The sequence below is a fragment of the Eleutherodactylus coqui genome, chromosome 10 (assembly GCF_035609145.1).
Source record: "Eleutherodactylus coqui strain aEleCoq1 chromosome 10, aEleCoq1.hap1, whole genome shotgun sequence".
NCBI lineage: Eukaryota > Metazoa > Chordata > Amphibia > Anura > Eleutherodactylidae > Eleutherodactylus > Eleutherodactylus coqui.
In genome coordinates, this window is record NC_089846.1 from 45,090,717 (window position 1) to 45,114,434 (window position 23,718).

Below are 23,718 nucleotides of genomic sequence, written 5' to 3' on the forward strand. Positions count from 1 at the left end.
GATAGGGGTCTTTTCCCTGACCATATAAACCTAATAAACACTGAATTAATTTAGGAGATGTCTGAATGTTTAATTACAATGGGAATACTTTGTAGTTGATTAGTTTTGGGAAGTTCATCATTTTGATGAGGTGGCATTCATTAAAGAAAGATAGGACGAGATGAGACCATTGGTTCAATATAGCAATAAGTTTTAAAACAGGGGGGGGGGGATAGTTTAGAGTGTGTAAACAACTAGGTAATTTTCCTATTTTGATACCCAACTATGTCAAATGATACTTTATTGGGTTGGTTCCCAGTCCTAATCCCTGATATAACCGTGTGGGACACAGGAGATGTCATTCTAGGACATCACTTTTGGTGGGATTAATGCAATAACCTGAGAAAGTTCCAAAGTTGGAAATAAGTGGCAATACAGGTTTTAGATGTATCTGTGGGTGAACCAAGAAAAGGAATATATTATCTGTCATAGAACAAGCTTGACTTTGCTCTGTCCTATTGAAATATCCCTATATGGTTCCTTGCCCTTAAGGTGTCTCTAGGTCCCACACAGCAAACGTACCCCCTTTTTATGCCCCCACTCAGTAATAATGCCCTATATGCAACCAATCAGTAATAATTTCATTTTAATACCCCCATTCAAAAATAATGCCCTTATGCCCCCACTCAGTAATAATGCCTCATATGCAACCAATCAGTAATAATTTCATCTTTATACCCCCCACTTAAAAAAATAATGCAATTATGCCCCTACTCAGTAAAAATGCCCCCTTATGCCCACACATTAATAATGCCCTGTTGTGGCCTCACTCATTAATAATGCCCCCTTTGTGCTTCTACCCATTAATAATGCCCCTTTTATGTGCCCACTCAATGCCCCCACTTATTACTGGTATCCCTGTTTGTTCCCCCACTCAGTAATAGTGGCCCTGTTTGAGCTGTAAAAAATGCAGACTATACTCACCTCTTTCACTCCACCCACCACTCCAATTGGGGTCTCCCTGGACCCCACCAGTCTCAGTTTGCCTCCCTGCAGCCAGTCATGTGCCATCTAAACATGTGGCTGCTGTGACCAATCACCTGCCTCAGTCATACACTAAGGCCAGGGATTGGCCACAGCAGACAGTGCATGACCGGCTGCTGGGAGGCAACCAGAGTGGTGAGAGTCATAAAAGAAGAGACTATAATCTGTTTTTTCTATTATAGCATTCCCAGAGATTAGCAACGGCAGCCTCAGAGGGGCACCGGGCCCCCAATAAGCACGAACCTCATAGCAGCCACCCTGGTTCTAACATGTCAGTCTTAAATTTAGAATTTAATATCACATTTCGTATATCAAGGCAGCGTAAACCTTCACGAGAATCATAATGTGGGCTAAGTATTTTAATATAAGAGTTAATGCAGGATTTCGTTCATCTTGGGGCTTTGCATTGTATGAATTGTCATATATTGTTGCCAATGCATCTGCAGTCTCTGCTACGGCTTGCAGTCAGTTTTTGTACAATGTGGCAGACAATGATGTAGCATCTTGAAAGTCAACCCCGTCAACACATGCATCATGTGAGTGTGTCTTGACAGTGGCAATTAGAGAAGCTGTAGGGAGCATTCTGGAGGACGTTCAGGAGCGACACAAAGAGTAGAATTATTTGTGAGAGCAGAGACAATATGTTTGATGTGAACAAATGTTTCTATATTAACAATAAGCAATCTGGTTCGAAGTAAACTGCTGTACTCTATTTAACATTTAGTGAGCAAAATGCCCCGCGTATCACCAACCTAAAGCATTAACTGCGGGCAGATAAATCAATTTGAAACCACAGATATGAGTTTTATTGGTAAATGGCCCTACATGCTTTATATTTGGCTTGTCAGACTTCTGATTTGAAATCTTATTGAGTGTCTGAGCTTTTAAAGGCCGTTATTTCAGTCCGAGACAGGCGCCAAGGCTTATAAAGAAAATGCATGTGCACAGTGAATTGGAAGATCCTGCAAGGGCAGAATCATTTTAGCAGTACGAGATAGCATTAAATTCAGAATTCAGACTGAATAGCGCTTTCCTCTAAGCAGAGGCAGAAAATTTGGTTTTAATAGAAACACTGTATCCGTCTCTCTTGGATAGAGTAAGTACAGAGTGTCTGATTATGGTTTCCTGTGGCTTAATGTTTCCGAGAGGGGAAGATGATGTTCAATTTTAAGTAACAATCACTGATATAGAAAATGGAGTCTATTTAACATTCTACTGCCAACATTTCCGACATGCATTTGTACGATCTATCAGATGATGGAGTTTGGACAAACAAGATCTGGATAAGTAAAAGTGTACCTGTATATATTTATGTTGTGTCAACGTAGTCAACTACTCGAGAGTTCTCATATAAAGATTAATAGGAACCCCCCAAAAAAACATGGCAGGGCAAGTTACCAAGGGTGGAGGGCGAGTGCCCTCATTGGAATGATAGAAAAGACTGCCTTAGGACTTATTTAGACGACCGTTTATCGGCTCGGTTTTCACGCCGAGCCGATATACGGTGTCCTTGTCTCCAGGGGGGGAGGATGGAAGAGCCAGGAGCAGAAACTGAGCTCCCGCCCCTTCCCCGCCCCTTGCCACTATTTGCAATGAGGGCGGGGCGGGGGCAGAGCTAAGTGGCGTTACTTAGCTCCGCCCCTGTCTCGCCCCCTCCTATTGCAAATAGTGGAGAGGGGGCGGGAGCTTAGTTCCTGCTTCTGGCTCTTCCATCCTCCTCCCCCTGCAGACAAGGACACCGTATATCAGCTCGGCGTGAAAACCGAGCCGATATACGGTCGTCTGAAATAGCCCTAAATCATATTTGGTAGTTAAGGAAGAACGTGGAATTAAATGGAAAAATTAGAAAAAATAGCAGAATCATCTTGTAATCAGGGCTGTGGTTATATAAAAAGGGAGGTGAAACTAAAGCCCCATTTACACACAACGATTATCGCTAGAGCAAACGAAAGACTGAATGAATTAACGACTTTTTGCATAGACATCTGAGCATTGAAATGTACAGATAATCATGTGAAATCATCGCCATTTCCATCAGTAGCTAAAAAGTAAACTCTATATATGTTGTTTGCTTAGATGGGCGTGTGTTTATGTGAGGAATCTCTGGCCAGCAGGGTTTTAATTAGTGTGAAAAAAAACAATTGTCTATTGCTGGCATGAGTAAACAATTGATCCTTCAGTTCATGCAAGGCAAACAATCACCCCTCCCTTCAAGTTGTTAGTCTTTTAAAGACTGAATGAATGCCATTTAAATGAAGCGAAAAGCAAACAAACTAATGACAATTTTTATGCAGGCTGGAACTTAGCGATAAATGAATGAATAGTGCACGAGGACTTCAAATTTGCACGTAACGATTATCACGCGAATTTGTGGTGTGTAAATGGGCCTTTAAAGTCATCATTGGTTCCAAAGCTCTATAATAGCTTATACAGAGCAGCTTTCCGAATGCGCTGAAGGCCATTGTAACATAGTTTCTGGACAGTTTATTGCTATAACTCCAGGATCCCATTTCCTCAGTGCAAGTACTGCAATTCGTCTCTATTTACATCATATTTGTGGTGCACATTTGTTCTGTATGCCCAATGTCTAGCCTTGATATATGCAAATCTATGCAGCTGTATGCTCTGCATCCAATTGCGTGTTTCAACCATTGACATCCATTGTAAAAAACAGTGTGTAATATATATATTTTTGAGAGATACCCCTGAAACAAAAATGTATTAACTTAGGCTTTTCAATACAAAGGGAAAAAAGTAGTATGGCCAAGCACAGGGCTACTAACCGACTGTAAATTCATGGAGAGATAGTAAAAAAGAAGACTTCTCTTCCAGCATCCACAAAAAGAACTGATGGATACATGTTTTTTTCTAAGCTGGTCAGCCCTATATATGGTTACAGTCAAAGTAAATTATTTTACGGGTCTGCCCTGTGACAGAACCAAACTGCACCAGACAGAAGCCAAAAGAACACTATTATAGCGTATAGGGACCCCATCCATTATAATGGAGTCCGTCTGGCTTTAGTTATGCCTTTCTGTATTGTCTTGCATTAATTAGCACAGCATGCTCAGTGATTATCTTGTGACAATGGCATTTATCAATGGGTGAGATATATTATCGAGCAACTGCATAGTCCGTTCTTGGGTTGGGCAAGTTTAAGGATCTGAGAGACTCTGACAAAGGCATAACTGTGATGATAAGACGACTTGGTCAAAGATCTCCAAAGTGGTTGATCTGTTTTGGCCAATCTGTGTATTTAGCTTTGGGTTAAGGTTCCCACTTGTACTCCAATAAGCTACCACTGTTAGCTAATTGGTACATGTAGGCACATCGAATTAAGAATAAAATGGAAAAACACTAAGAAAACAGTTGTTGGCCAAGTTAAGCCAGTCTTCCATATCCCACAATCTTGCTCACCTTACCTTCTGCGATGCTCTTGGTTTGCTTCTTTCCGATAATGCATACTTTGCATATACATTATAAATACCCCTGCTAGATGGTATTTTCCACTTATGTAGCATTTACATGATCCAGCAGAGTGCTACAGTACATTTATACAGAAGGTGAAGTCAGGAGATAGCTGATCAGGACAACATTGGTTGTAACACAAGGGATGAAACAGGCCAGGAGGACATTTCAGATCTTCATGACAGTTTCACCTCTAGATACAAAGCACCCGTGCTTTACGAAATAATGATAACATATACTCACTGTTTGTTTTTAGCGTTGCCGGATCACTATGTCTGCTCCCAGCCTGGTTAATTGCTTTGACCAAAAATATATATCGTGTTCCACTCTGGAGTCCATGCACAGTGTAATGGTTCTGCTTGATGTTGGGCACAATCATCCAGCTGTCCATGGAGCTATATAGACCTATAAAGAATGGTAAAATCAAGGGATAAGTACAATTGAAAATAACGTGTGCTATTGTTGGCAAATTTGAGATCACAGCGCAATTTTGTAATATATAGATTCAGTCACTTCTCCTAGATGCCCCTAGAATAAATGACACGGATGTAGCCAACGTCAACTTGACATTTATCGCATTCTGATAACTAAAATGTACTGCAATACTGTGAATTGTGTTATCTTGATGCGACCAGCATGTTAACAATTGCTACATCTGTAACACTGTACTTCAAGATACTCCAGTCTAATCATGACTCTAGAGTGCACCTAATTTCCATTGTGCTATGCATACATATAGTCTCGTATTGTGTTAGTAGAAGTCTTTTGAAGAAGAAGCTCGTACAGAAAAATAGGGTGTGAATATTTTATTAGCAGGTTCCTTAAGAATAAATCAAGACTAGAGATGAGCGAGCATACTCGCTAAGGACAATTACTCGATCGAGCATTGTCCTTAGCGAGTATCTCCCCGCTCGGAAGAAAAGGTTCGGCTGCCGACGGGTGACAGGTGAGTTGCGGCAGTGAGCAGGGGGGAGCGGAGGGGAGAGAGGGAGAGAGAGGGAGAGAGAGATCTCCCCTCCGTTCCTCCCCGCTCTCCCCCGTCGCTCCCCCCCCCCCCCCCCCCCGGCAGCCGAATCTTTGCTCCCGAGCGGGCAGGTACTCGCTAAGGGCAATTACTCGATCGAACACTGCCCTTAGCGAGTACCTGCCCGCTCGGGAGCAAAGATTCTGCTGTACAGAAGCAATGAGAAATATAATCCTGTGCCACCGCCATCAGGAGCTGCACACGTGGGCATAGCAATGGGGAACCTATCTGCCACACACTATTCATTCTGTCAAGGTGTCTGCATGCCCCAGTCAGACCGCGGTTTTTAATTCATAGACACAGGCAGGTACAACTCCCTATTGTGAAGTCCCTGTAGACCGACAGCATGGGTGGCTCCCTGGAACCCACCGGCGGTACATAAAAATATCCCATTGCATTGCCCAACACAGCTGAGGTAGTAATGTTGTGCTTAATGCAGGTGGACTTCGGCCCACACTGCATGCCCCAGTCAGACTGGGGTTCTTTAGAAGTGGAAACAGATGCATTTATAATTCTCTGTGGACCCACAGCATGGGTGGGTGCCAGGAAGCCACCGGCGGTACATAGAAATATCCCATTGCATTGCCCAACACAGCGGATGTAACGTCAGTTGTAATGCAGGTGGGCTAAAAATTCATTTGATTACACTGTAGGCGAGGGCCCACAAAAATTGCTGTATCAACAGTACTAATGTACATCAAAAAAATTGGCCATGGCCAACCAAGAGGGCAGGTGAAACCCATTAATCGCTTTGGTTAATGTGGCTTAAGTGGTAACTAGGCCTGGAGGCAGCCCAGTTTAACGAAAAATTGGTTCAAGTTAAAGTTTCAACGCTTTTAAGAGCATTGAAACATATAAAAATTGTTTAGAAAAATTATATGAGTGAGCCTTGTGGCCCTAAGAAAAATTGCCCGTTCAGCGTCATTACGTGAGGTTTCAGGAGGAGGAGGAGGAGGAATATTATACACAGATTGATGAAGCAGAAATGTCCCCGTTTTGGATGGTGAGAGAGAACGATGCTTCCATCCACGGGTGCAGCCTACGTATTGCTTAGGTATCGCTGCTGTCCGCTGGTGGAGAAGAGAAGTCTGGGGAAATCCAGGCTTTGTTCATCTTGATGAGTGTTAGCCTGTCGGCACTGTCGGTTGACAGGCGGGTACGCTTATCTGTGATGATTCCCCCAGCCGCACTAAACACCCTCTCTGACAGGACGCTAGCCGCAGGACAAGCAAGCACCTCCAGGGCATACAGCGCGAGTTCAGGCCACGTGTCCAGCTTCGACACCCAGTAGTTGTAGGTGGCAGAGGCGTCAGGGAGGACGGTCGTGCGATCGGCTACGTAGTCCCCCACTATCCTTTTACAGTGCTCCCGCCGACTCAGCCTTGACTGGGGAGCGGTGACACAGTCTTGCTGGGGAGCCATAAAGCTGTCCAGGGCCTTAAAGACTGTTGTATTGCCTGTGCTGTACATGCTGCTCGATCTCCGCACCTCCCCTGCTACCTGGCCCTCGGAAGTGCGCCTTCTGCCACTAGCGCTGTCGGATGGGAATTTTACCATCAGTTTGTCCGCCAGGGTCCTGTGGTATAGCAACACTCTCGAGCCCCTTTCCTCTTCGGGAATGAGAGTGGAAAGGTTCTCCTTATACCGTGGGTCGAGCAGTGTGTACACCCAGTAATCCGTAGTGGCCAGAATGCGTGCAACGCGAGGGTCACGAGAAAGGAATCCTAACATGAAGTCAGCCATGTGTGCCAGGGTACCTGTACGCAACATATGGCTGTCCGCACTAGGAAGATCACTTTCAGGATCCTCCTCCTCCTCCTCCTCCTCAGGCCATACACGCTGAAATGATGACAGGCAAGCAGCATGGGTACCGTCAGCAGTGGGCCAAGCTGTCTCTTCCCCCTCCTCCTCATCCTCCTCATGCTCCTCCTCCTCCTCCTGAACACGCTGAGATATAGACAGGAGGGTGCTCTGACTATCCAGCGACATACTGTCTTCCCCCGGCTCTGTTTCCGAGCGCAAAGCGTCTGCCTTTATGCTTTGCAGGGAACTTCTCAAGATGCATAGCAGAGGAATGGTGACGCTAATGATTGCAGCATCGCCGCTCACCACCTGGGTAGACTGCTCAAAGTTTCGAAGGACCTGGCAGATGTCTGCCAACCAGGCCCACTCTTCTGAAAATAATTGAGGAGGCTGACTCCCACTGCGCCGCCCATGTTGGAATTGGTATTCCACTATAGCTCTACGCTGCTCATAGAGCCTGGCCAACATGTGGAGCGTAGAGTTCCACCGTGTGGGCACGTCGCACAGCAGTCGGTGCACTGGCAGATTAAACCGATGTTGCAGGGTCCGCAGGGTGGCAGCGTCCGTGTGGGACTTGCGGAAATGTGCGCAGAGCCGGCGCACCTTTCCGAGCAGGTCTGACAAGCGTGGGTAGCTTTTCAGAAAGCGCTGAACCACCAAATTAAAGACGTGGGCCAGGCATGGCACGTGCGTGAGGCTGCCGAGCTGCAGAGCCGCCACCAGGTTATGGCCGTTGTCACACACGACCATGCCCGGTTGGAGGCTCAGCGGCGCAAGCCAGCGGTCGGTCTGCTCTGTCAGACCCTGCAGCAGTTCGTGGGCCGTGTGCCTCTTATCTCCTAAGCTGAGTAGTTTCAGCACGGCCTGCTGACGCTTGCCCACCGCTGTGCTGCCACGACGCGCGACACCGACTGCTGGCGACGCGCTGCTGCTGCTGACACATCTTGATTGCGAGACAGAGGTTGCGTTGGAGGAGGAGGAGGAGGAGGAGGGTGGTTTAGTGGAGGAAGCATACACCGCCGCAGATACCACCACCGAGCTGGGGCCCGCAATTCTGGGGGTGGGTAGGACGTCAGCGGTCCCAGGCTCTGACTCTGTCCCAGCCTCCACTAAATTCACCCAATGTGCCGTCAGGGAGATGTAGTGGCCCTGCCCGCCTGTGTTTGTCCACGTGTCCATTGTTAAGTGGACCTTGGCAGTAACCGCGTTGGTGAGGGCGCGTACAATGTTGCGGGAGACGTGGTCGTGCAGGGCTGGGACGGCACATCGGGAAAAGTAGTGGCGACTGGGAACTGAGTAGCGCGTGGCCGCCGCCGCCATCGTACTTTTGAATGACTCCGTTTCCACAACCCTATACGGCAGCATCTTAAGGCTGATAAATTTGGCTATGTGGACGGTTAACGCTTGAGCGTGCGGGTGCATGGCGGCGTACTTGCGCTTGCGCTCAAACACTTGTGCTAGCGACGGCTGGACGGTGCGGTGCGAGACATTGCTGGATTGGGCCGAGGACAGCAGAGGTGAGGGTGTGGGTGCAGGCCAGGAGACGATAGTGCCTGTGTCCTCAGAGCGGGGTTGGATCTCAGTGGCAGGTTGGGGCACAGGGGAAGAGGCAGCGGTGCAAACCGGAGGCGGTGAACGGCCTTCGTCCCACCTTGTGGGGTGCTTGGCCATCATATGTCTGCGCATGCTGGTGGTGGTGAGGCTGTTGGTGGTGTCTCCCCGGCTGATCTTGGCGCGACAAAGGTTGCACACCACTGTTCGTCGGTCGTCAGGCGTCTCTGTGAAAAACTGCCAGACCTTAGAGCACCTTGGCCTCTGCAGGGTGGCATGGCGCGAGGGTGCGCTTTGGGAAACAGTTGGTGGATTATTCGGTCTGGCCCTGCCTCTACCCCTGGCCACCGCACTGCCTCTTGCAACCTGCCCTGCTGCTGCCCTTGCCTCCCCCTCTGAAGACCTGTTCTGAGTAGGCGTTGCACACCAGGTGGGGTCAGTCACCTCATCGTCCTGCTGCTCTTCCTCCGAATCCTCTGTGCGCTCCTCCCTCGGACTTACTGCCCTTACTACCACCTCACCGATAGACAACTGTGTCTCATCGTCATCGTCCTCCTCACCCACTGAAAGGTCTTGAGACAGTTGCCGGAAGTCCCCAGCCTCATCCCCCGGACCCCGGGAACTTTCCAATGGTTGGGCATCAGTGACGATAAACTCCTCTGGTGGGAGAGGAACCACTGCTGCCCAATCTGAGCAGGGGCCCGAGAACAGTTCCTGGGAGTGTTCCCGCTCCTGAGCATGTGTCATTGTAGTGGAGTGAGGAGGCTGGGAGGAAGGAGGAGCAGCAGACAGAGGATTCGGATTTGCAGCAGTGGACGGCGCAGAACTGTGGGTGGACGATAGGTTGCTCGAAGCACTTTCTGCCATCCACGACAGGACCTGCTCACACTGCTCATTTTCTAATAAAGGTCTCCCGCGTGGACCCATTAATTGTGCGATGAATGTGGGGACGCCAGAAACGTGCCTCTCTCGTAATCGCGCAGCAGTCGGCTGCGATACACCTGGATCAGGAGTTCGGCCTGTACCCACACCCTCACTTGGCCCTCCGCGTCCTCGGCCGCGTCCACGTCCTCTAGGCCTACCCCTACCCCTCAGCATGCTGTATTACCAGTGATTTGATTTCCCAGGCAGGAAATAAATTGGCGCAAGCCTGCAGTTAAACGTAGCTGGCTGCGTATGATTTTTGTTTACGTTCTGCACCCACCACACACGTACCCAGAACGCTGAGGACTGTCAGAGGCAGGCCAAATAGAATGTTTCCCTTTTTTTGGTAAAGAAAAGGCCCACTGCGTATATTCAATCAATAATATATGTCTTCTGGCCCTGCAAATGTGTCACAGAACTGCAGGGTTGCAGAGTTATTAACTACAGCAGAGCGGTGATTTTTCCCAGGCAGGAAAGAAATTGGCGCAAGCCTGCTGTTAAACGTAGCTGGCTGCGTATGTTTTTTGTTTACGTTCTGCACCCACCACACACGTACCCAGAACGCTGAGGACTGTCAGAGGCAGGCCAAATAGAATGTTTCCCTTTTTTTTGTTAAAGAAAAGGCCCACTGCGTATATTCAATCAATAATATATGTCTTCTGGCCCTGCAAATGTGTCACAGAACTGCAGGGTTGCAGAGTTATTAACTACAGCAGAGTGGTGATTTTTCCCAGGCAGGAAAGAAATTGGCGCAAGCCTGCTGTTAAACGTAGCTGGCTGCGTATGATTTTTGTTTACGTTCTGCACCCACCACACACGTACCCAGAACGCTGAGGACTGTCAGAGGCAGGCCAAATAGAATGTTTCCCTTTTTTTTGGTAAAGAAAAGGCCCACTGCGTATATTCAATCAATAATATATGTCTTCTGGCCCTGCAAATGTGTCACAGAACTGCAGGGTTGCAGAGTTATTAACTACAGCAGAGCGGTGATTTTTCCCAGGCAGGAAAGAAATTGGCGCAAGCCTGCTGTTAAACGTAGCTGGCTGCGTATGATTTCTTTACGTTCTGCACCCACCACACACGTACCCAGAACGCTGAGGACTGTCAGAGGCAGGCCAAATAGAATGTTTCCCTTTTTTTGGTAAAGAAAAGGCCCACTGACTATATTCAATCAATAATATATGTCTTCTGGCCCTGCCTACACAATTCTGTCCCTGTAGTATTACTGCAGGGCGCAATGCTCTGCACAGCCGATTTAAAAAAATAAAATAAAAATGCAACACTGCTAACAGCAGCCTGCACAGTACTGCACACGGTTAAATGTGGCCCTAAGAAGGACCGTTGGGGTTCTTGAAGCCTACACTCACTACTAACACTCTCCCTACAGCAGCTCCGGCACCAGCAGCACTGTCCCTCAGCTAACTCACAAGGCATCTGAGGCGAGCCGCGGGAGGGGCCGACTTTTATACTCGGGTGGCATCTGATCTCCCCAGCCACTCACAGCAGGGGGGTGGTATAGGGCTGGAACATCGCAGGGGGAAGTTGTAATGCCTTCCCTGTCTTTCAATTGGCTAGAAAAGCGCGCTAACGTCTCAGAGAGGAAACTGAAAGTAACCCGAACATCGCGTGGTACTCGTTAAGAGTAACGAGCATCCCGAACACGCTAATATTCGCCCGAGCATCAAGCTCGGACGAGTACGTTCGCTCATCTCTAGTAGTGACCTCTTTTTCCATTTGTGTAGAGCTTGTTGACCACTAGACGCCTTTATGACAAAATCGATGACATTTCACCTAGTTAATAAAGTTTGAGAGGGACCACATTATTGGAATTCGCGCCCATATCACATTGTACATCTAAGCTAGAGCCGACTCAACAAGGTACTAGAGCCTCCATGCCCGCCCGTATCACATCTTACATCCAAGCTAGAGCCGACTCAACAGGGTACTAGAGCCTCCATGCCCGCCCATATCACATCTTACATCCAAGCTAGAGCTGACTTAACAGGGTACTAGAGCCTCCCTCCAAGTGTTCAGTTTTCCGAAATAAGTTATCCTTTTGCTCTGATACTATTATCACTTACTTATATCAATGTTACAATCATGCAGAGAATTTTTTTTCAAATTCCGACAACTACTTCGAGGTGCTTGATTTTTTTTACAATGAGTGCATTTATGCAGCTAGTACTGAACTTAACAACAGCTGTATAAATCTGTATACAACCAGCTCCCACTAGTGGTGGGTGTAGATGGCCATTGCAGTAGAGCCATAGCAGCCAGGGGTAGCAGCTGCATGCCCTGCACCAATAATAGGTATGTCTCTGTGGGGCAGCACAAGAAAAATTCTGGGACTGAAAAGATGTAATGAGGGAGAATAATATCCACAGGTCACTAGCTGAATGAAAAACAGGAGTGAGGTGAGGGCTGGAAGGTATGAATAGTTCAGCAAGGGGGATGAAAAAGTTACCTTGCTAGAGTTTATTTAGAGAGATGTCACAGAATACAATTGTTCCTTTGGGAAAGTGATACAAATGCTTGTAATGGCGGAAATGCTATAGTGATTGATGCTGATTAAGTAACTGCCAGTGTTTACTAACAGAAAGGCTATAATATTGATGACTGTTGAAATGAAGGCCCAATGTCCACTTGCAAGCATGGATTCCACTGCTGAATCTCGCAGCGGAATCCAGCAGCTGGAGACAAAAATACATTTTCTTACCTGTCCAGATCCAGCGTGGATCTCCTCCGTGCTGGCCGGATCTTCTTTCTTTAGCTGGCCGGATCTTCTTTCTTTAGCACGGGGGTCCGTGGCATGCCCACAGTGACAGCTGTGGCTGTGCCATGGATCAGACGGCTTCCATTGACTTCAATCACATCCGTATGCTTTAAATTGCCTTGCGGATGCTAATGCTCCCTATGGGCGGCTAGAGGTGCGGATCTCCCGCGCGGGAGACTCGCGCAGATTTTATAATTAAAATCTGCCCGTGGACACTGGGCCTTAATGTGCATTGGTAATGTATACTATACAAAAGATTTGTATAACAGTTTCTGTTATGGCCCCGGTGGACACAGTATGAGTGGTCTCAATCCCAAGCATGGTGACCAGAGGAAGGTGTACATCATCAGGTACTGTGCTGGGCAAAGCATATGTGTCTAATGGCCAAATGGTAGGACATGTCTTGCCCTGCAGGGTAGTGCCTATATTGGCATAAAAGGCGGGTGTGGCATGCAAAATGTTGTTGTGATGGCCATGGTGGTGGAGTGAGCAACAAGTATGCAAGGTCGGTGACAGGTATGGTGTGTCCTAAGTTTAGAATCATAAAAGAAGCCCTGGAAGTCTGCTGTGAAAGAGCTTGGGTACAGCTTGAAAGCGTGAGTTGTTTAAAGACCTGCAGCCTCCCCATTGGAATTGAAAGTACCCAGTCATTCGGACTATCGTAGCTTTGAGAGCTCGGGTTGTGGACTCGCTATGTTGCTGAGAGAGTGAAAGTCTGGCAATAAGAGACAGTGAGTGCATACCACTATGAACTGTTGAGAGCATCCATGAAGTTACGTCAAGCCTGCTAAGAAATTAAAAGCACGTAAATATATAAACAGTCTGAGCCAATCAGAGGCGTAAGTAGGAGCCCTTGGACCCCGATGTGAAATCTGTAACAGGGCCCCCTATCTACCATGTGCCATTTATAATATTGGTGTACGGGTATGTAACAGGGGGGGTCTTTGGACCTCCTAAGGCTCCTGGGCCTGGTAGTGAGTGCTACCTCTGCACCCCCTATGGTTATGCCTCTGGCGCATGGGCTAACCAGCCGATGTAGTGTTGATGAGTACTAAAGTTAGGAATGCCAAAGCATTTGAAACTGTGTGCCAAGTTAATGTAACCATATCGCTAATTCAGCTACCAAATAAAGGCGGTTATTGTTTACTGCGACATGTGCTCTATTTCTTAAACCCCCTGCACTGCGGACCCCCCACAACATGGTTAGAGAGTTGTGAATAGATCCATATGAGATAGTAACGTGAAAAACAGAGATTAAAGCCATAACTGTTAGATAGAAATATCAGCCAGGCCGTCGTGTTCATGATGGATTAGAGCTGAGCTCAATCTCTTTCACAGAATATCAGTTCTAATGAATTACAGTAATCAAGATGAGAGATGATTAGCACCTTCATTAGCGTATTAGCAATGTCAGTGGTGAGGTATTAAATGCTTTTTTTAGGTGAAGGTGACAAGATTTGGTAAATACTGAATATGAATGAGAAAGGACAAAGCAGGATAGATGTACTTTCAAGACAGCGATGATTGGGGTCTAGTGTTGCAAAAGGCAATGGGGGCATCACATTTAGGGAGTGGAATCTTAGTATAAGAACTAAGGACTATGGACACTTTTAGGGGCATTTTTTTTTTAATTACATTTTACTTAAATTGTATGTATTTTTTGCTAAAAAGCTTTTTTGTAGTACGGTTTTATTAACATTTTCCAACAGTTTGGCTTCTACAGCTTCTATGTATCACTGTATACAACAAACCGCAGAATGCTGTGCACTAGCAAATCCATTAAACTGGCTGTCTCATGACTTAGTCTCCAGCCTCTCTCTCTCTCTCCTCTCTTGAATGATCTTCTAAGCTGATTTATGATCAAATCAAAAGGTCAAATTTAATAAAATGTAGCTAAATGAGGCAAAAATATATGCATTTAATAAATAAATGCCCCAATAAGTGTCCACAGCCTTTAGGTTTGGGATAGAACAGAACAAGATATGACAACACAGACAACTGATAGACACTCACAGGCATGAGTGTAACATCTAGGATAGCACCAGGGGTGTAGCTAAAGGCTCATGGGCCCGGGTGCAAAAGTTTATCTTGGGCCCCCCAACTTCTCTTAATCCCTTAACGCAGAGGCGCAACTGGAAACACCTGGGCCCCAATGCAAAACCTGTAACAGGGCCCCCAGCTATAATGCTTTATTCATAGTACTGAGCTCCCTATATGGGGAAGAGAGGCCTTATGGGCCCCCTAAGGCTCCTGGGCCCGGGTGCAACCGCATCCCCTGCACCCCCCTATAGTTATGCCAGTGGATAGTATGAATGACAACTATACATATCATAGGGGGTCCATCTGCATTCAGAAGTGAGGAGTAGTTAGCATGTAGTGAAGCGAGATGGGCAGGGTTAAAAAACTGAATGTGCAGGGGACGGGAAAAATGGTGAAGGAACCAAAATAATAAGCTTTTCTTATCCTAACCTTACTTGCAGTTGGCAGCCATGGTAGTGTGGGACTCTATTCCAAGATTTGCTATAAGGCCCTATGGCTACTTTTATGCTTCTGCTCATTTTTTTCCTGAGAACATAGGACTCTATACATCTAACAGGAGATCATGCCTTTATTATTAGCTTATATATCATGGAAAAGATGTTAAAAAAAAATGAAATCTATTGGTCATACTATGTCAATTACTGTAAATTACCAGAGTCACTAAGGGTACACACTATATACTGATATGTACTGCATTTACCAACATTAACCCCTTAATGACATGGCCTATTTTTGGCTTAAGGACGCAACGATTTTTGGCGGATTCCCATGGGAACGCTGCTATGACTGAAGTAAGGAAGGCGTACTCGAAGTGCCTCCTTCTGCTACAGTAAGAGGTCATCTAGGAAGTCATCCACTGTCGTCTGCAGGAGGTATGGGTACCGATTCGCATTGATAGTGCCTAGAATGAGCTCAAGTCAAAAAAGGGGATCACGCTAAATTCCAAACCACACGTTCATGCTGAAATTTGCTTTGCCTTCTGATTGGGTCATGCTCTTATAGTAATTTGCATTGCATCGGCATCGAGTCAGCGCTTTGTCATTCACTAACACGGTCCTACAATGATAGCATCAGGTCTGCATTGCACTGTCCATGCATGTATCATAGCAGGAGACCACTTCGAGTACGCTTTTCTTACTTCAGTCATACCAGCAGTCCCAAGGAACTTAAAGAGACATGAAAATCAGATTTCTGCTTCTCACATGCTACTCTTTAACTTTGTAATTGGGTTTTACGCTCTCTATCTTTTAAAGGAGCCACAACACAAAATTAAAATGCACGTAAAGGGCCACCATGGACCACCATACCATCATATAGTGCATGCATGTCTTTCTATTCAAGTACACTATTATTATTTCAATACAGAACACCAGTACTAAGATATAGTACTGGATCCATTCTTTTTGACTAGACCCTGTATACATAAAATATAACTTGAGAAGATAAAAACACCAAAATCTTTGCCTTAAAGGGGTTGTCCCGCACCGAAACGGGTTTTTTTTTCTTCCAATAGCCCCCCCGTTCGGCGCGAGACAAACCCGATGCATGTGTTGAAAAAAAAAAAACGGATAGTACTTACCCGAATCCCCGCGCTCCGGTGACTTCTTACTTACCTTGTGAAGATGGCCGCCGGGATCTTCACCCTCGGTGGACCGCAGGTCTTCTGTGCGGTCCATTGCCGATTCCAGCCTCCTGATTGGCTGGAATCGGCACACGTGACGGGGCGGAGCTACGAGGAGCAGCTCTCCAGCACGAGCAGCCCCATTCAACACGGAGAAGACCGGACAGCGCAAGCGCGTCTAATCGGGCGATTAGACGCTGAAAATTAGACGGCACCATGGAGACGGGGACGCTAGCAACGGAACAGGTAAGTGAATAACTTCTGTATGGCTCATAATTAATGCACAATGTACATTACAAAGTGCATTAATATGGCCATACAGAAGTGTATACCCCCACTTTGTTTCGCGGGACAACCCCTTTAATTTTCACTAAGTTACTCTTTAAAACTACTCCTGCCTCATAAACTAAAAGTTGCGTGCTATAGATGCAACATAATGTGTAAATCAATCATGAATCCCAAGGCTAATCCAGAACACAGACCTAATCCCATGTGCTGTGTTTATTATCAATTTTCAGAACAAAGTCCTTCCGTACGAAACACAGATTTCCCATAATATTGTGTGCGGTATTGTAGAGGTTGGTGAATTAGAGGATCGGCTTAATCCTGGATATGAATCATTTAATGTATTACTTTCTGTCATAACTAATCTTGAATTAATCAGTATTTGGTCTACGAGCATCTTCAAATTGCAGATTCTACTGGGAGTGCAAATAAAGTCCAATTTGATATGTAAATGTTTAAATCTGTGCCGGAAAATCTATCACCCAAATACAATAGAAAAATTAAGAATATAATGCAATTCACTCCACGCAGCTTCCGTAAAATTTCAATACAGTAAATACATAGAAGAGAACTACACGTGTTCATATAGCAACAATGTATCCATATAGATAATAAATAATACCTATTATACAAGCTGTAGATGGCTCACATTTGGATAATGTCAAACGATACGGAGAAGATAAAAAGAATAAAACGAAACATTATCCATGTCCTTTATTAATTAATCATTTCTGCCAGCTCTGTGCTTGGTAGAAAGTGCCCAAAAAATTCAGGTGGATGCCTAGCAACAAGCAAGACTAACAGCGGGTGATCCTGCTCGATCTATATGCTCCTGTGGAGATGGAGCGGTATCATTCAGTATACAGTGGAAGTGCTGAGAACACATATTAAAGGAGTTATCTTATGAATCAATTTGCAATTAGGATGTTGGAACATGCAATAATTTTTTTAATTCATACCCTCCTAAAAAAGGACTTTGCTGTGCTGAGTAAGGCCGGGTTCACATCTGTGCTGGAATCTCCGTTTGGAGGTTCCATCGCAGATTCAGCACAAAATATAAGAAGATATAGTTCTGCATGTAGCACTGTTTCTTCTGGTGAAATGCTGAGCGGAAACAGAATGGACCCCATTAAAGGCAATGGGTCCGTTTGGTGTTGTTCGGTTACGTCATAAGACTGCCTGTACGGCCAGAGGATTTCCCTTTCCTGCTCCGGAGCAGAAAAACTGAATCCCCACTGCAGATGTGAAAGCAGGTTATTCAGCTTAAATATTTCTTCTCATAGTTACCCTTAGCGTGGTTGCTCATCCCCTTTCAATGCGTCCTTCTTCTGTGCTCTTCATCAGTGGATATGCATGTATTGTGGAGCATCCATGCCAGAGCTGGAGGGTTGCCTACTGGTGAGTATATGCCACCGTGCCTGCTCAGCTTCTTCGACATGCAGAATAGGACCCATAGGTGACCTGGATAAGCAAGGATGCCTCTTCTGCCACCAAGGTCGCTGTCAGCTAAAAGGCAAAGACTGCATGTATGTGCCTGGTGACAGGCTTGGAATGGCCCACAGGTGAACAGGTAAATCTATCGGTGGGTGCTGAGCAGGGATAGGTCCCCAGCACCCTTATCCACCTGTACTATAGTAGAATACAGTACCTCAGCCAATCTATAACTGGCTAATTTACTGTATATAGGACACATAGGCTGGCTGGGATGATATATAGGTGCACTAACAGACCAGCCAATATATTTCCTCCAAGGCAGGACGCTTTCTCGATGTGGGGCACCAATTACCAATCTTCATGCTGCTGTCTGCGATCTGGGACTCCATGAGCACATATTCCCGGCTCACAGAGTTCAGAGGGCCACTAGTCCAAGGCAAGAGGCAGAAAGCAGGCTATTAAGAGGGCCCCTAGGACAGGAATAGTCTGAGGCAATGGCCTCTAATCTATTCCACTTCTATAGGAAACTACAACTCTCAGCTGGCTCTGACAGTTGCAATTTCTCATAGGAATCTTTTTAATGAGGAGGACACATGAAACTATTCTAATATTCAGTTTTACTGCAAATTGCTACATTTTTTAAATTGACTCTTAATGGCCATATGGTTTTGTGGGTGAATCTGCTGTTCACATGCAAAACTGTACCAACATTAAAAGTCAGTTTGAAAACTGCAGTATTGCGATAAAACGGCATATCGGTGCACTTTTCGGCCATGCTGTGGCTGTTACATGTGATTTCATCATTTACAAGATATGCCATGAGTGCCACCTCTCGAATCATCACCTGTTAGGTAAATGGGGATCCTCCAATTCCTGCCTCCATAAACTTCAAAAGAAACTCCGCCACCTTCCTATTTACGTGTATGGAGAATGCAATGGCCAGTAATTTACAAACGAGGATCAGGTAATATTTGCATGAAGCTGAGCAGTGGGCCCCAAGATTGAATTTTACTAGTGGGCCCTGGGCAAACATGTCCGACACTGCCTGGTGAAGAGCAGAGAAAGCAGATGCACTGAAAGGGGAAGAGCGGCAAGAGAGGGAAGGGGAGGGTGGAAAAAGAAAAAAGAGAGGGAGGGGACAGTGGAAGGGAAGGAAAGCAAGGAAGGAAACGAACTAAAGGTAACCTGTCGCCAGGTTCATGCTGCCCAAACCACGGGCAGCATGAACCCGGGACAGATATGCACAGTGCTCCCATGCATGTGTTATTTGAAAGAGACCTCTTGAGTCAAAGAGGTGGGCAGCGATGGCCTCTTCTTCACGCAACATGAAGACTGACAGCATTCTCCCTGCTTATGTATAGGGAGAAAGCTGTCAATCAACATGCCATGGCCCACCTCTTTCAAGTCAAACTTTAAAGTGCGTTTATTCTGAAACGCTGCAGCACTTTTATCGTATAAGAGCCGTATTCATGGCATATTTTCTAATCAAAGAGCCAACAGGTATGGTACCAAGGAAAAGAAGAGCGAATAGAGACATTGAGGACAGACTCAATACATGTTTTATTAAACAGATGCAGAGATCTTTGAGATTTTGCACACCCCTCCTAGTATTACTCATTTTATTATCCTATATTTGTTACAGCACTAGCATTTTAAGCAGGACTAAATTACCTGAAAGATGAGTCTATAAGCAATTTTCTACTTTATGTACTTGATTCACTAAACACCATATCAACTGAAATAGTCTCAGGCTCCTGAATTCATATGCAATTTCACGTACCTGAATCTTGAAGTATACATGCAGTCCGTGCAGGGATTGACAGAAAGAGTCAGCTTTAGAAGTCAGTCGAGACATTGCATACTAAACAGAGTGCAATGGGGGTTGTCAGTAATGAGACCGGTAAAACCAAGCATTACAGTATGCCGCAGAAGAACCAAGGGTCTGTTTTATATATATATATACACCGCTGACGCATTGCTCTACACTGTAGCAATCATTTCCCAATGAATTTTGCTCTGTTCCACACACTGTTCATGGAGCTTGGGATAACATACGGCTAAGCAAAAAGACATATAAACTCAGATGTTGTGGTATAACCTAAGGCTGCAGCCTAAAAATGCCTAAAAAGGGCAGTCCCATTTCTAAGATTATCTACCCTCAAGATAGGTCATCAATAGCTGATCAGCAGCTGACCAGGACCCCCACCAATCAGTTGATTGCTGGGGCCCATGTTCTAATGTGTAGAGTTGCTTCAATTCAATGGGACTCAAAATGCTGTACCCACTTCTTTTAATCTATCTTGGCAGCAAGTTAAAAAAGAAGTAAGACCTCTAGAGATCAGCACTTTACAGTGATTTTTCGGCAAAAAAAATCATTTTAAGTAAATAAATGTATTTGCTATTTTGTTTTACTACCGTAATCACACTGGATATCACATAAGCACAAATTTAAGGTTTTCTCCTGATGTTAGCTGGTAGTGACATGGTTTTGATCGTGGTGCCAAGTTTCACAAATGCTGGCACCTGCTGTGCATAATAGTTTCTGCAGGAACCACATGCAGGGAGCCCAAGAACCACATGTGGCTCTGGGGTACTAATTGAGGAATACTGTATCAGAGAATTGAGGTGTAGCTAGGTCCTCCGTTACTCGGGGGGGGGAAGAATCAGACTTGTGCCCAGTTAGAGCCATAGATTCATATACAGCCTAAACTATATAAAAGAAATGACTCAAAAAACCCCTACAAGTGACTCATCAGTGTAATACTAGCAGCCAGAGGAGGGGGGGATAGGGTGGGTCTTAAAATATCAAGGGCTTAATCATCAAGAGTTATGCCCCTCCTCTTCCTCCTACACAGTAATAACCCCTTTTGTGCCCCCTCCAAAGTGATAACATCCTCTTATGTGTTCCTCTCCACAGTGCTAGATCTCTCATACTTGCTCATGAGGATCTTCATTTCCTGCATTGTAGCAAAAACTACAACAAAGCTCCCCAACAGCACAGCCTGAAGTCTGACTCCTTCCACACGTGACTGATCACATACTCATCTTGTCATCAAAGCTCCTTCAGTTCCTCCAGCAGCCCTCCTATACATGTGGCTGATCATATGATCATATTAAAGGTCCTTCAGCTTTAAAAGTAGCATCTTCCTCTACACTCCCGCAGAAATCAGCTTATGCCTTCTTTAACCGTAGATTAGTTTGGTGCTCCCCCTCCTCATTGCACCCGGGGCACATGCCCCACCTGCCCCCCAGCTACGCCAAGCTAAGAGAATGGCTTACACTGCAGTATCCAAATGTAAAAGCAAGTGTGGCACTTTTGTGCAGACTCACACTGAGTTACTCCCTCCGTAAAAACAATGTAATAATAGTAGTGGATATTAGGTGGGAAAAAAAGCTCAAACTAAAAAAAGAAAACAGTTGCTGGAATCTCCATTAGACTGTCCTAGAAGCTTGTGCTGCTCATTTAATCTCCTGTAGCAATGTTTACATTATGATCGCTCTTCTTTATATATGGCTCTCAATTTCCAGCCCCTACGTTCTTCATATTTCACTTTACCAGCATCGCCCTTTTTTTATTTTATTGCTTCACTTTATTTGCTGCTGTTGTTTTTCTATTTATATGCAATTTATATTCTTGATTTTCAAGGTATTAAAGAAGACATGTTTGAATAACCGCACTGTATTAATATTTTCCTAGCTAACACATTTACTGATATGGCACTCATGCAAGTCAGAATCAGCTCTAATTAAGATTTATGTTATGATATTATGTGCATTACAACAAGCGCCTGGGATTTCTAAGAGATGTAATTATTCTTCCTTGTAGTGAGATATTTCACCAGCCAATACTTCTCACAGTGCTGTCTAATGAAGCACACTGCGCTCATGACAGTGACAGATTTAAAGAGTCCGTTCCATCTAGGAAAGCAGTTTCATTAGTAACAGTGAAAAGGCCATACTAATACAAGATGTAAGAGTCATGCTGACAAGAATTGATTAGTAGAGGAGGTTATTCTCTTCCATAAGACCGCTGTACCTTATGGTAGCAGTAGGCATGATAACCTCTCGAAACATCATCAGTTAAGATGGATTTGGAAAACTCACATGTTTTGGCTCAATATGATAATCCTTTTATGTCCACATGCAACATTAGAGCCAATCACCAAGCTAGGTTACCCTTAGATCAGGATGGCTCCCTCGAAAGTTGAACTAGAAGACGCAATTGCATTGACTGAATGGCCCCCAAAGTGGCATACGGTGGACTAGAAGAAGATTTCTAACAAGTCAATACTGTAGACAAGCATGTCACAGAAATGACCCAGAAACAACCCCTTTCTGCTCTGCTGAATGGTGGAAGGGTGCAATCACATAATGTTAAGATCAAAAAATGGAATCGGTTCAGTCATCTGTATGCACGAACTACTGCTGCAACTCCGGGAAGTTTGCAAGGATAACTTAAACAAATTAATGATTACCCACACTCTTAGGGCTCAGTCACACGGGCGCCCGTGTGACTGAGCCCTTACTGCAGGAAGAAGACGGCCGTACCTCAAGACAGACGTCTCTCTGCAGCGTCGGGATAAAGAACATGTGACCAGCTTCATTGCCAGTCATGTGTTCTTTCTTCAGCGCTGCAGAGAGACGTCCGTCTTGAGGTACGGCCGTCTTCTTCCTGCAGAGAGGGCTCAGTCACACGGGCGCATCGGCGCCTGTGTATGGGTGCCGATGCGCCCGTGTGACTGAGCCCTTAGGCTGTATCCGCACGGGCTACAAAATATCGCTACAATGTGAAGCCCATGGTTTCCAATGGGTTCTTGCACATGAGCAATGTTCTGTAGTGAGAATTTGTACCCCTGTGGATACAGTCTTACACTGTTAAAATATAGCACTCCATTGAAGTGAATGACTTGAGCTGCAATACAACACACAAATTGTGGACAGGTGTAGCACCATTTTTGGAAGAAAGTAACCAGCACTGATAAATGTAAGGTTACACACATGAGCAGGGGAAATACATGTCACCATTACAAACTAAATGAGAAACCACTGGGGAACACTGACATGGAAAAGGACTTTGGGATTTTAGTTAACTGTAAATTTAACTGGAGCAATCAGTGTCAGGCAGCTGCTGCCAAGGCAAATAGGATCATGGGGTGCATCAAAAGAGGTCTAGGGGCAGATGATAAGAACATTGTTCTTCCTCTTTACAAGTCACTGGTCAGATCACACATGGAATATTGTGGACAGTTTTGGGCACCAGTACTCAAGAAGGAAATATCAGAGCTTGAGCGGGCAACTAAAGTAATAACCAATACCCAGAGAGGTTAGCAAAATTGGGGTTATTTAGTTTAGAACTTAGGGGCAACCGAATAACTATGTATAAAAATATTGTGGCACAATGCAGATATTTCTCCCACAATCTATTTATACCATGGACTGTAACAAGGGGGCGCCCTCTATGTCTCAAGGACAGAAGGTTTCTACACCAACATAGAAGGGGGTTCTTTACTGTTAGAGCAGTGAGACTATTGAAATCTCTGCCTGAGGACGTGGTGGTGGCGAACTCACCAAAAGAGTTCAAGAAGACACCTTTCTTGAGTATAACAATATTTCATGTTATAGTCACTAATTACTTCGGAAGCGTTGTTGATCCAGGAATTATTCCGATTGCGAAATTTGGAGTCAGGAAGAATTTTTTTCCCCAAAGTGAGGAAAATTGGCTTGTATTTCAGGGCTTTTTTTTTTTTTACTTTCGTCTGGATCAACATTGCA

At 45.3% G+C, this 23,718-nt stretch overlaps 1 protein-coding gene across 1 annotated transcript in view; it reads right to left on the reverse strand.

The window, feature by feature from the left end:
* Positions 1-23,718, reverse strand: part of LOC136580405 (probable E3 ubiquitin-protein ligase MID2) — a 284,292-nt gene that overhangs the window by 25,910 nt on the left and 234,664 nt on the right. Inside the window, exon 8 of the mRNA XM_066580959.1 lies at positions 4,735-4,896. Within this exon, the coding sequence (XP_066437056.1) occupies positions 4,735-4,896 (162 nt within the window). The remainder of the gene's footprint in view (positions 1-4,734; positions 4,897-23,718) is intronic.